The 12,171-nt window shown below is 33.4% G+C and overlaps 1 protein-coding gene across 1 annotated transcript in view; it reads left to right on the top strand.

The window, feature by feature from the left end:
• The window catches only part of LOC148273910 (inactive dipeptidyl peptidase 10-like), a gene marked incomplete at its 5' end in the record, with an annotated part of 31,000 nt that overhangs the window by 10,537 nt on the left and 8,292 nt on the right, over positions 1-12,171 (top strand). Inside the window, 5 exons of the mRNA XM_088237978.1 lie at positions 3,771-3,934; positions 6,281-6,501; positions 8,611-8,713; positions 10,088-10,209; positions 11,275-11,525. Of these exons, the coding sequence (XP_088094104.1) occupies positions 3,771-3,934; positions 6,281-6,501; positions 8,611-8,713; positions 10,088-10,209; positions 11,275-11,525 (861 nt within the window). The remainder of the gene's footprint in view (positions 1-3,770; positions 3,935-6,280; positions 6,502-8,610; positions 8,714-10,087; positions 10,210-11,274; positions 11,526-12,171) is intronic.

The following is a 12,171-nucleotide window of genomic DNA, read 5'->3' as shown; positions in this document are numbered from 1 at the left end:
CTTTGCCCGAATTCGGAGTTTGTGATAGACCTCATGACCCATCCTCTAGTTTGACTCCTGGTAGTGTGGGAGTGTTCCTTTTGGGATTTGGAAGAATAATTTGCTTTCAAAAACATAATTATTCTAGATATATATAATTGCCTTATATCTAATATATCAAATTCCTCGGACAACTTGACGCCACATTTACATTTATGTTTCATTTTTTTAATTATTAATGGCATATTTTCAAATTCATCTTTTTGCTTTAATTTTTATTATTATCGGTATGTTTTCTAATTTATATTTATGTTTAAATTTTTATTATTGTCAGCATGTTTTCTTATTTATATTTATGTTTTATTTTTTAAATTATTAATGTTATATTCTCTAATTTTTATTTATGTTTCATTTTTTAATTATTAATGGTATATTTTCCAATTTATATTTATGTTTCAATTTTTAATTATTAATGGTATATTTTCCAATTTATATTTATGCTTCAATTTTTATTATTATCAGTATAGTTTCACTTTTTTGTGTTATTATTATTATTTGAAATGTTTAAGCATCATTTAACGAAAAAAACACATATAAAATAAAGGTCCTGTCTAAACACAGGGATTTCCTAACTGTTCGAGACAAGAAACAAAGAACCTTCTACATTTTAAAACTGTGAAATAAATAAATAAACGTGTCTTCTTAACTATACGTCCATTGGCTTGGGTTGTATCAAGAACATTTTTATATGTTCTACTTATAAAGCAGACATTTTGCGATTGCATCCGATCTTCAAACATCATTAGACAGATTTACTCTAAATGCAGATTGTTTTTATTGCATTAAAAAAAATGTTGTACGGTGTATTTTAAGGTGTAGTTTTTGGAAAAAAATATTTTTAAAAATTTTTTCATAAAAACTATAATATTTTAAGAAAATAGTACGATGATTTCAAAAGTAAATACTATAAATTCAAAATTAATTTATTGAAATTAATGTTTTCACATAAAGCAAATATATATATATATATATATATGAACACATACTAACGTTTTTGCTCCACATTTCGATTTTTTTCACCTTCGATAAGATTATAACTAACTGAGAAATTTGAATATTAAACTTTGCAAAACTTCAGAAATTACTTACACGCGCGGTCACAATTTCAACTGACAAAAATCATAGACAAAAAGTGCATTTTATTTTTCTTAAATCCGTAGATGGACTCTCTAAATTATTACCACACAAAAAAATACTCTACTTTTTATGATTTTAATTGATTTGAAATATTTGGTGTGATAGAAATTTCCATCACGATGCATTTAAGGGTTAAATAAAACTCGCAGAGGTAACAGTGGGCTAATTTTTTTCTTCTTCCTCTTTATGTGTCATATAAGCAAAAAAAAATTAAACTATAAGAAATATAATTAGCCTAAAAGAACTTGTAAAAATATATTACGCAATAACTCAATCAGTTTTGGAATATGGGATAATTGGATGGGGATGTGCAAATGACACACTGATCAAGCAAATAATAATTGCACAAAAACCTTTATTAAAATTATCTTAAGAGTCCCAATCAGAATTAGCTCCCTCGGTATATTTGAAAATCTTAATGTAAAATCTATAAAATAACTTTATGTAAAAGATTTGTTACTAAAACGTAAACATTATTCTCTGCCTTCCGTTACAAATACAAGAGTTACTAGATACTCCACCTTGATGCTGCAAAAAAATAAATGCAACCTTCGGTCAAAGAGGATTGGCCTACTACTCGGTGAAAGTGTACAATCTACTTCCATTATCCATAAGGACAATAAGTAAGTTCTCACAATATAAAAGGAGGTGGGTTGCACAAGGATCGATGAGCGGATTAAGCCAGATCGGTAAAATGTGTGTACTGTTTATGAAATTTGTTCTATTGGTCTATGTAAATTTGTTATGTTTTTATGATTATTTTAGTTTTTTATTGTTTATTATTTTAATGATAATTATTTTAATTGGATTAATTAATTAATTTTTTTGTTATTATTATGTTAACTTTGTTAAATAGCTAATCTTAGGGCATGTTTCACATTTTGTAAAATGTTTCCCTCGGCACGGGACACCCCAGTGAAGGAACATTATTCTGTATAAAAAAAGAAAACAAACAATGTAAAAGTATAAATAAATATCAAGTCCCCCTGACGTAAACTATAATTTGAGAGGATGTGTCTCTGTCTTGAGCAGCTCTAAACAGCACCCTGCCTGATCTAATTTCCGTCCAGCCTCGCTTGTTCCGGAGCCAGTAGATCTGCATTCTGCTCACACCTCGTCAACCATCTATTTTTCATTTTATTATCAAATAGATCACCTTTCGGATTTTGATAGCAGTCAGCAACTGTCTATCTATTCTCGCTCTTTGGGGCGCATTTGCGTTGCTGACCATATCGGTCCAATTGTAACATTCTACGATGCATCCACATTATGAATGCCTCTTGCTCGTTCATAGTACTGATCTTGAGGGTCCACGATTCAACTCCATGCAAAGGCACTGACCAAACATAGCACTCGTAGGGTTCATAGTCCCATAATCGATGACACACCTGCTAAAACGTTTCACCAGAAATACGAGTAGTGTGATGACCGAAGAAAGCAATGTCATCGTTTTCGGTAGAATCCAATGTCACATTTAATGCAACTCTTATAGTATTGCACGTTAAACCGGAAGCATTGTTCTGCAGTACATTCACATCGTTCCTACCATGAAGAATTTAAATTTATTTTCTTTTATTTTATTTAGGAAACATACAGTACAGTTACTTAACTCTAATGGACCAGTGAAGTTTCCATATTATAAAGTAATTATTTGTAAGGTTATTAATTAAAGTACAAAAAAAAGAAGGAAAAAAAAACATAAACAGAAGTTGTTGAAGAAAATGAAGAAAATTTGTAAAAGTAATGAAAAGTTAAGAATTAAAATAAAGAATGAAAAACATGCTCAAAATAAAATAATAATAACATTTTTTAAAAAGGAAAAACATAAATATACACATACATATTTTAAGGGATTCAAAGAAATGATGAGACGAATCTTTAAAGAATCTTTAAATAAGAAAATAAATTTAAGTCAATTAAAAACATCTTCAAAATTAATGACACATAGTAAGAGCAGCAATATATTGATTTTATATCAATATACAATATAAGTAATTAAAAGTAGTTTAAAAGTATAAAAACATATCAATGCAGCTGAGAAAAAAGAAAGAATAACAGGTAGAGCAAGTAGTATTTAAAATTTGAAAAAGCAATATAAGGAGAAGATTTTAAACCAAAAGTAGTTGATAAAATTTCAGTAAAGCGATTTTCACAGTAAAACAAATTTCAGTAGAAAAATTTGATTAAAATTAACAATATTAATGTATGTAATGTGAAGTAATGTCAGAGAAAAGGGGATCAACGGGAAATGGAAATGAACTACAAAGGAACGTCGTCTATAAAGAGACCACAGGACCCAACGTCAGTCAGCCCAACAAGTTCAGTTCACACGTTCAGTCCAGCTCGACGACGTCACACAGTTCCAGCATGTAGTTCAAGTTCAGATACTTCAACTTACTATCCCCGCTACGCTCGCGCTACACAACCAAGTGCTGTATCTTATTCGCCGTGGAATAAATAAACAACAAACAGCAACCTCGTGTCTTCTCTGTCAATCTCTAACTGGGGTAGGAACTCCAACACTCAAAAACCTAAACCCTACACACCTAACCATTCTTTAGCGAATTTTCGAATACATGTTTTTTTTTCTCTAGGACAAGGTTTCCCCTGTCTCCCGTTGAGGACGACCGTGACGCCCCCCTTCTGCAACACGCGGAGTGGTCTCCTGATGGCAATGCTGTAGTATTCGTCCATGACAACGACATCTACTATAAACCTCGAGTTCTCAAGCCCCTCGTCTGCAGAATCACCAGCACAGGTTCGTTAATAGCGTTTTTCTTATATTTGCATTGTCCATACATAATATACGAGTTCTTCGTTTTCCTTATCAGTCGCACGTCCTTGAAATTATAATTATTTTTAAGTCTAAGAATGTAATTGTTACACAAAATATCAGAATTTTCATTATTAATCAGAGTATACTGATCGTACCTAAAATTGTGATCACTTGCGTCTGAAGTAAAATAAGGACCCAGGCCAAGGATTCCACAATATTTTTTTGTACCACAACAGGCCAGAAGGCCCAACTAAAGTGGAAAATGACAGCGCAGATCACTAAGGCTTGAGAAAAAAAAACACACATTTAATTTAAGTGTTCTCTCCGGGAATCAAATACGGAACCTTCTGTACGTGAGTCAAGCATCTTAACTATTACACCTCGGGGGCCGCCTAGAGAAAAAAAATAATTTAACAGCCCATTGAAGTTTTTTTTTTAATTAATAAAAAATCTCGTATTTGAATTTTTTATTTAAATTATGTAGGAAAATAATAAGTATATATCGTCGTGATCGTAGAGCAACGACCTATGGGCAAAAAATGCGACATTAAGTTTATTTTATATTTGATCTTGAAAAGGTATTAAGGATTTGTATTCCAAGTTTAATAAATATACACATTGGGAAACATTTCTATAAGCTTATTTCTGGAAGTATATATTATCCAAATGTACTAAAAAATATCAGTTGGTGTGTTCCCAATAATTATACTATAGTCCTTAAAATATAGCATGATTAGAATGACAGTTGTCAGCAAAAGTGACGACATAACTTTGTAGTAACGTCTAAGGAGTGATTTATATTGACACACGAAAAATCATTCGTATTTGGTATATTTTTTTTTGTAATACAATGCTTGACATGTAAATCAACATAAATATATAAAATCAGCTTTAAAATTAAAAAAAATAAACCTAATTATTAACGACGTTCTTACAAGGTTACATCATTTTGCAAAAACGTTAAAGATGGGACAAATTGATCGAATAAAAAAATAATTCATTTAATAATGTTCACGAAAAAAGTAAAAATGTCTTATTTTTTGGTGAATAATTGTATTAAACATACTATAATAGGCTTGTTTTTGCGTTTTTATATAAATTTTTGGAAACAGAATTTCATGTTTGCATGAAAAACTGATAAAATCGATTTGATCGGTACATGATCAGTGATCAATAATTTCCCATCACTATTGACATTAGTTTGACAGCTGTCATTTTAATCAAGCTAAATTTTAAGGACTATAGAGCGAGATCCTCTACATTCATACATCTTCTCATGCACGCGCGCCGATTACCCCGACTTTTGACATGTCCATCTTCAAGTATTTGTTGGATTTGGTCATGCCACGTATTTCTCGGTCTTCCTCTATTTCTGCATCCATCAACATTCGCATTGGAAATATTCGTAGCCGTTCTTTCGCTGTCCATTCGTTCTACATGTCCAAACCAGCGCGGAGCTCCTTTCTTGATTTTGTCGATAATGCTTGTCTTAGCCTTACATAATGTACGGATCTCAACATTTGTGCATCTATCGTACATAGTTTTACCACACATTCGCCTGAGAAAATGAATTTCGACAGCATTCAGCCTACTTTCATCCCTGTGTTTCAAAGTCCATACTTCGCTCCCATGCATCAGGGTCGGGACCAGGACTCCGTTGTGAACTGCTGATTTTGCCTCTTGCGACAAGCATTTATTTGCCAAGGTTAATTTAAGTGCACCGTTCACTCTAATCCCGGCACTCACCCTACTTTAAATATCTTTCTCAGTCATTCCATCCCTAGTAAACATACTTCCCAGATACACAAATTCCTCTTGTTTTAGTATAACTCCATTCACAGTGATTTCACATTTAATCGTACTTATACAGGCTGTTCTTTAAACCCCCTCACATCCGAAACCACGATGATCAGTATGAGCAAGAAGACATATTGGCACATTAAAATATTTTTTTAGAACAACGAAAATCATAAAAAATAAAAGATAAATAAAAAACAAATGGTTTCTTACTCCTGTGGGGAAGAAACGAGGAGGGGGGAGCCTGATACACCGTCAACCGCAGGTCCGCGCCCCCTCGCTTCTCACCTGCAGAAGTAAGCAACCATTTGTTTTTTTTTATATTTAAAAAATTTTCTTCGTGCTAAATATTTTTTTTAAATATGCTAATATGCCTTCTTGCCCATACTGATCATCGTGGTTTCGGATGTAATAGGGTTTAAAGAACAACCTGTATATATTTTGATACTCAAAAATCATGCAATGCGAAACTGAGTTGAGAAAATAAAAAAAAACAACTTTCTCATTGGATCCTATTTTGAATCGTTTTAGGAGTACCTGGCGTCATCTTTAACGGGGTCCCCGACCACCTGTACGAGACGGAGATCTCCCGCACCGACCACGCGCTGTGGTTCAGCTCCGACGGCCAGTACCTGATGTACGCCACGTACAACTCCACCAAGGTCGGCGAGCACCGCTGGGCTTGGTACGGCGGGTCCAACCAGCAAGACCAGCTCAAGTATCCGGAGATCAGAAGCGTCAGATATCCCAAGGTGTATTTTACTTACCACACATAAATAATACCTACTGTGAACTATTTTTTTGCCTAAAACTGTTATAATTTTTCAAAAACATTGAATTATGTTTCTACCTACTTTAATGTAATATTTTATGTTTTATTTATTTATTTATACATTTTATCATAAATACAATTTTAAGTTACATTTAACAAGGGTGCATACCCCGTTCCAAGCTAGGCAATTACATTTTAATACATGATAACAGTTTACAAGTTAGTAGAAAGCACAGACTAATAAAATATAAACTTACTCGTATACACATTTTGATCCATAAACATACACACAAACACACATATACACATGTACATATACAAACATATACACATATATATAAACATACGTACATACACACACATGTACATACACCCATGCGCATACACATACATATATAAAACATAGACGATTTTTTAATTGATTCGGCATTCACTTTGTAACACTTCATTATACATTATTATGAAAATAAAACTTTGTTATTAGTGTTACACAATTTTATTATTTTACAAGAACACAACTATAGTTTCGGGAGACAACTTACAATAGTTTACAATATTAGTTTTATATCACCCGTCGATGGGAGGAGTGCTCTCCCGAAACTATAGTTGTGTTCTTGTAAAATAATAAAATTGTGTAACACTAAAACAAAGTTTTATTTTCATAAGAATTCATGGACAATTTATTTAATATAATGCAAAACTTTATGTTTGCCATTTGTATACATTTTTTAAATATTTTTTTTTTCATATTTTATTTTTAACATCCAGCAAGCATCTCTTATCCGCTATATCTATAAAGCATAATGTAATTTTGTAGTTTAAAAAAAAGAAAAAATGGTTATAATAATTTCCGTTTATTAGACCCACATATTATACCACGAAGCGCTTGAATTTTAATTTTGTACCTGTCACATAAAAGCTCTCTGGGCTTATATCTACCCCAACTTGATTCCCATTTTCTAGTAGTGAGTTATTTACAACTCGTTGAAAATGGCCCTGAAAATTAAATATTTGGGTAAATCATAAGATCGCAAATATTTGTTTTTATAAAATATATTAATAATAAATAAAATATTTCTCTCCGAATTCGACTGTAGCAAACTCCTGGGGGGCGACCCCCCACCTTCAAATTTTGGATAGGTACATGGATATGTGACAGGGGAAAGCGTACGTCACGGTACACATATCTACTCACTAAAGTGACATATCTTCATTATGACGTCAAAGTTGAAGATAAATTCTCCCGAGCGATTACGAAGATACAATACCGACCCCCTCCTTTTAGTTTTGAGGTAAGTACATCGGCATGTGCCGACGGGTCTGGTACCTCACGGCACACATATCTACTAATTAAAAGTGACAAAAAAATTCCGCCCAGTAGTTTTTGCTTTAATCACAATTAATTTGTTTGTCATTCTGAGGTGACCGGTTTTTTTTTCTTAAAAGCCTTTTTAAAATATGGGAGAGAAATAAGTAAATTTTGAAGTCGAATTAAATTCTGACAACTGTTAGTTTTGAAAACGAACGGCCAGATGAACAGACGATGTGGCTATATTCTGCCCTATTAATATATAAGAGCATCTGGCCGTAAGAATCTAGCCACAATAAAAAATAAATTTAGTTATTATATATCTGTTTTACTATCTTCCGGAGTACGTATCGAGGCGTTAAAAGAGCCGGCTTCGTAATCGCTCGGTGAAAAATACAGACGAAAATTAAGAATGCCGTCTTGGTAATTGTCAAAAATCATTTTCAAGCGAGCATATTTCGCTGGAATTGAGATTTATTGGAGTTTATAATCGCTTTGAAGTGGCCACTTTTTATCTAAAATATAATTAAGAACTATTTAAAATTTTAATTAAGTAAGGAACGCGGACTAAATTTTCGGGGTTTCATTGGTTGTATTCGATCATGTGACGTCGAGATGACAAGTCGGTAGAACATACCGAGGTAGATAGAGAAGCTAAGCATACCGTCACGGTATGTACCGATGAAGATAGCCTTTATAATCGTGGCCCAGGACTCTATTCCTAACACAATTAATTAAATTATTTGAACATTATTATATCATACTGTTTATTGATTTCAGGCAAATACGGAGAATCCAGAAGTAAAAATCTACACCGTGAATCTCAAAACACCCAAATACTTGTTTCCTCATGCTATTCAGCCAAGTCCTAATGTTGAACCAGGTACGTTTTACATAGAAATAACTATTTTCCACGTGATTATTGTCACGAGGCAATTCAATACGCATATTTTATAGGCCCAAAATGTGTTCAATCTTTTTTACTGATAATATTTCATTGATCCCAAACTTTCAAAATTTACCTTCTTTTAAAAAACACGCACCGTCCTGTATTCAAACTAAAAATATTAACTCTTTTTTTCTATGATATATTTTGTTGTCCTTTAAAAATAAGGAATAATTTTATGTTTTTTTTATATTTTTTATTTCCTTTTTAATTACTATAAAATAAAAAAGTACTTTATGATCTATTACTGAATATTTTTGTTTTACTTTCTTTTATTACACAAAAAATATAATATTATATATTATAGGAGCAAAAATTCATAAACATTTCTTGTATACCCACGAACAGGCCATGCCTTTGTGGGATTTTTTTGTTCACTATTTTTACTATTAATATGTATTTCATTGCTATGTAATTATCCTTTATTTTTTTAAACTCTGTTTTCCGTCTTATGTGTATTGTAAAAAAAAAATTAATTTAAATATTTTTTTTAGAACAGGGTTTTTTGCGATTTGCATCAAATCGCATGAACAATATTTGTGTTAAAAAATTACGCCTTACAACAAAACCTAATTTATAATGTATATGTCTTTTAATATTTCTGTGTCGGACACCAATTTAATATTTATTTTTATCTATTTTTCATATCGATTTAATGATGATTATATTCAAATATAGCAACGTATATTAGAATCCTAAGTACAGAATGTTCTATAGTAACGTGTATTAAAATCCTAAGTACGGAATGTTATGTATTTGTGAAGTACAAAGTGTTATGTATAGGTAACGCAGCCTATGTTGAGGCCATCACGGTACTCACACAGATGTAAAGCTTGTATACAGAGTGTTACTTTTCTGTATTAATGATATTTTATTCAATTATTATTATTTGTGATTATTTTATTTTTTTAACATATTTTATATCTAACTTATGGTAACGCGTTTTGTTGCCGTGCATGAGGTTAATGTGAAATATTACGTGAAAGTGATTGTATCTTTTTTGGAAAGTTATAAGATTAATTGAATATATAATACTAAATTGTAATAGGAAAAAAAAACATGTATCATTTAATGTAACTATATTAATTGATTAAAAAAAAGTTTACAAATAAAAACCAAAAAAAAACATCCTTTAAATACTGTAAAAAAATGTAGTTCTGGCACTTGAGAAACTGATCTAATGCGTAGATTTTTTACTGAGCTCATATGTACATATTCTGGTAAGTCATAAACTGGCTCTAATCAGCCCTTGAAGGAAATACGTTTATTTTTGGGACATCCTTTATAATCGTCAGTGCTGTAAATTTTCAGATAGCTATGTGATGTACACAGCTTGGGTAGCAGAGAGACAGGTGGCAGTTCTGTTCCTCAACAGAATGCAAAACTACTCCATCATCAGCATCTGTAAAACTCCTCAATTTAACTGCCAAGATGTAAGTTCATAACCAATATATTTATAGCTCTTCGTAAGCTCTGTCGGATATACAGATCTAGGGAGGTATTTTTAATCATCTCTAACCCCTAGAGAATGGTTAATTAAGGGGTTTTTTATGTGACTACACTTTGTATCGTATAATGGCCACACTGATGATTAAACTTGGTGTAACTTGAAAAAAATACAGTTTGATAAATTCAACCTAATTAAGTGTTTTGGGTAATGCTGAAGGTCGCAATTTTTCTTTATTTTTTTTAAAGGAATAACCCGCTAAGCCTCTATTTTAGAGGCTTGTCAGCAGGTGGGATAGAGGGTATATGGAAGAAGGTAGTGAAAAATTCACAACAACACCCAGACCAATTGAGAAGAAAATCTTTCATGGGTTTTTTTCTTACAACGCTGCTCATATTACGCGCGTGCGTCCCCCATCACTGTTATCAGCCGACTAAAGACTGAATCTATTTTGCACAACACCTGCCACAGAACAGCGTCTCTGTCTTCCTTTTTATGAGTTTTATCTTCGTGTTCTCTTATACACATGTGTTGCTGAATTAGCGGACATTCATTCTTCGCGTAGCGAAGATAAACATTCAACGATGTTTGAGTATGTCCAAATGCTTGCAGACTGGCTGGATTTCTGCTGACTGGTTATTTATATTTACATTTATTTCAACAGAGAGGAAAAATATTTTTGAGAAGGGAATATGGAAGTCAAGGCATTTACAGGGCTTATGACCTGTCGTTGGCTGATTTAAGTGGCCACTTTACACACTGCGTAACATTCACCATTCTGCCCATGTTTGAACATCCACATTTCCTCAAATCTCAGTCTTTTTTTCTATTGAATATGTTCTGTAACTTGAATAATAAAAATAAAACTTTTATTTTATCGGTTGGTTAGAAGAAATTGCCATTTGGCAATAAGCCCATGTACAAATAATATTATGTACAAAAAATTAAATAAAACAAAATAAATGAACTTGTGGCGTCACGGGCAGAGCAATTTTAAAATTACGAAAGTATAAAAAATCAGTGTCTTTTCATAAGAGTCCACCTTTCGCAGATATACAGCGAGCGCTCGCAGTCCGGCATGTGGTCGACGCTGGGCGGGCCGCCCTCGCTGCGCCCCGGGCCGCCCTTCCTGTACTCGCGCCACGGCCAGGGGCTGCTGGCGCTGGCCACGGTGCGCGACGGCGACGCGGGCGGCTACTGCCACGTGGTGCACGTGGCGGAGCAGGGCCGCTCCGCCCCCGTCACCATGGGCAGCTTCGAGGTCACGGGCCTCAAGGCCTGGGACGAGGACAACGGATACGTGTAAGTTGTAACCGCAATGTGTGGCAGGATACCCGTAGTTCAATCAGTTCGTAGTAATTCGTTGAAGATGTTAGGATTCGTCTTGCGTACTGCCAGGGTTTTTGGTAGTACACGAGTACTGAGAATTCTTTAAACTCGTTGGTGCGAAGTAGACTCGAGAGTGTCTCGTCCTCTCTTATGGTGGAGAGAGTTTAGAAGAAATTTCTTCGGTTTCTCTACGTGATGGAGTGCGGATATTATCCATGGCTTTATCCCACTGAGTTCCTCCAGGGTATGCTCGGTTACAGCAGTTTGAAGACCAGAAGGGATGTGTATTTAACTACGCACTTCTTTCGATTGTTGCGCGGTATTATTGACAACCCTGAAATTATGCGGAGCATTAGCTTTTATGTTCCGGATAATTAACTTAGACAGCGTCAGCATAGACTGTTTCACATTCCAATATACAGGACCAATCTGCCAATGGTTATGCCTGTTGAAAGGGCTATCTCTTTGTTGAACAATATTACTTTGGACCTTGACATTTTTCACGTCTCTGAGGGAGTTTTTCGTTACAAGATTCTCTTACATTTTAACATATTATTCTCTGGAGAATATGAATACTTATGTGTTATTTTTATATATACCTAATTTTACCTTATTATTT

This window comes from Micrasema longulum, unplaced genomic scaffold (assembly GCF_059751315.1).
Source record: "Micrasema longulum isolate JH-2025_06_02 unplaced genomic scaffold, ASM5975131v1 h1tg001806l, whole genome shotgun sequence".
NCBI lineage: Eukaryota > Metazoa > Arthropoda > Insecta > Trichoptera > Brachycentridae > Micrasema > Micrasema longulum.
Note: the sequence above shows the minus strand (reverse complement) of the source record. Positions and strands in the feature narration are given on the sequence as shown.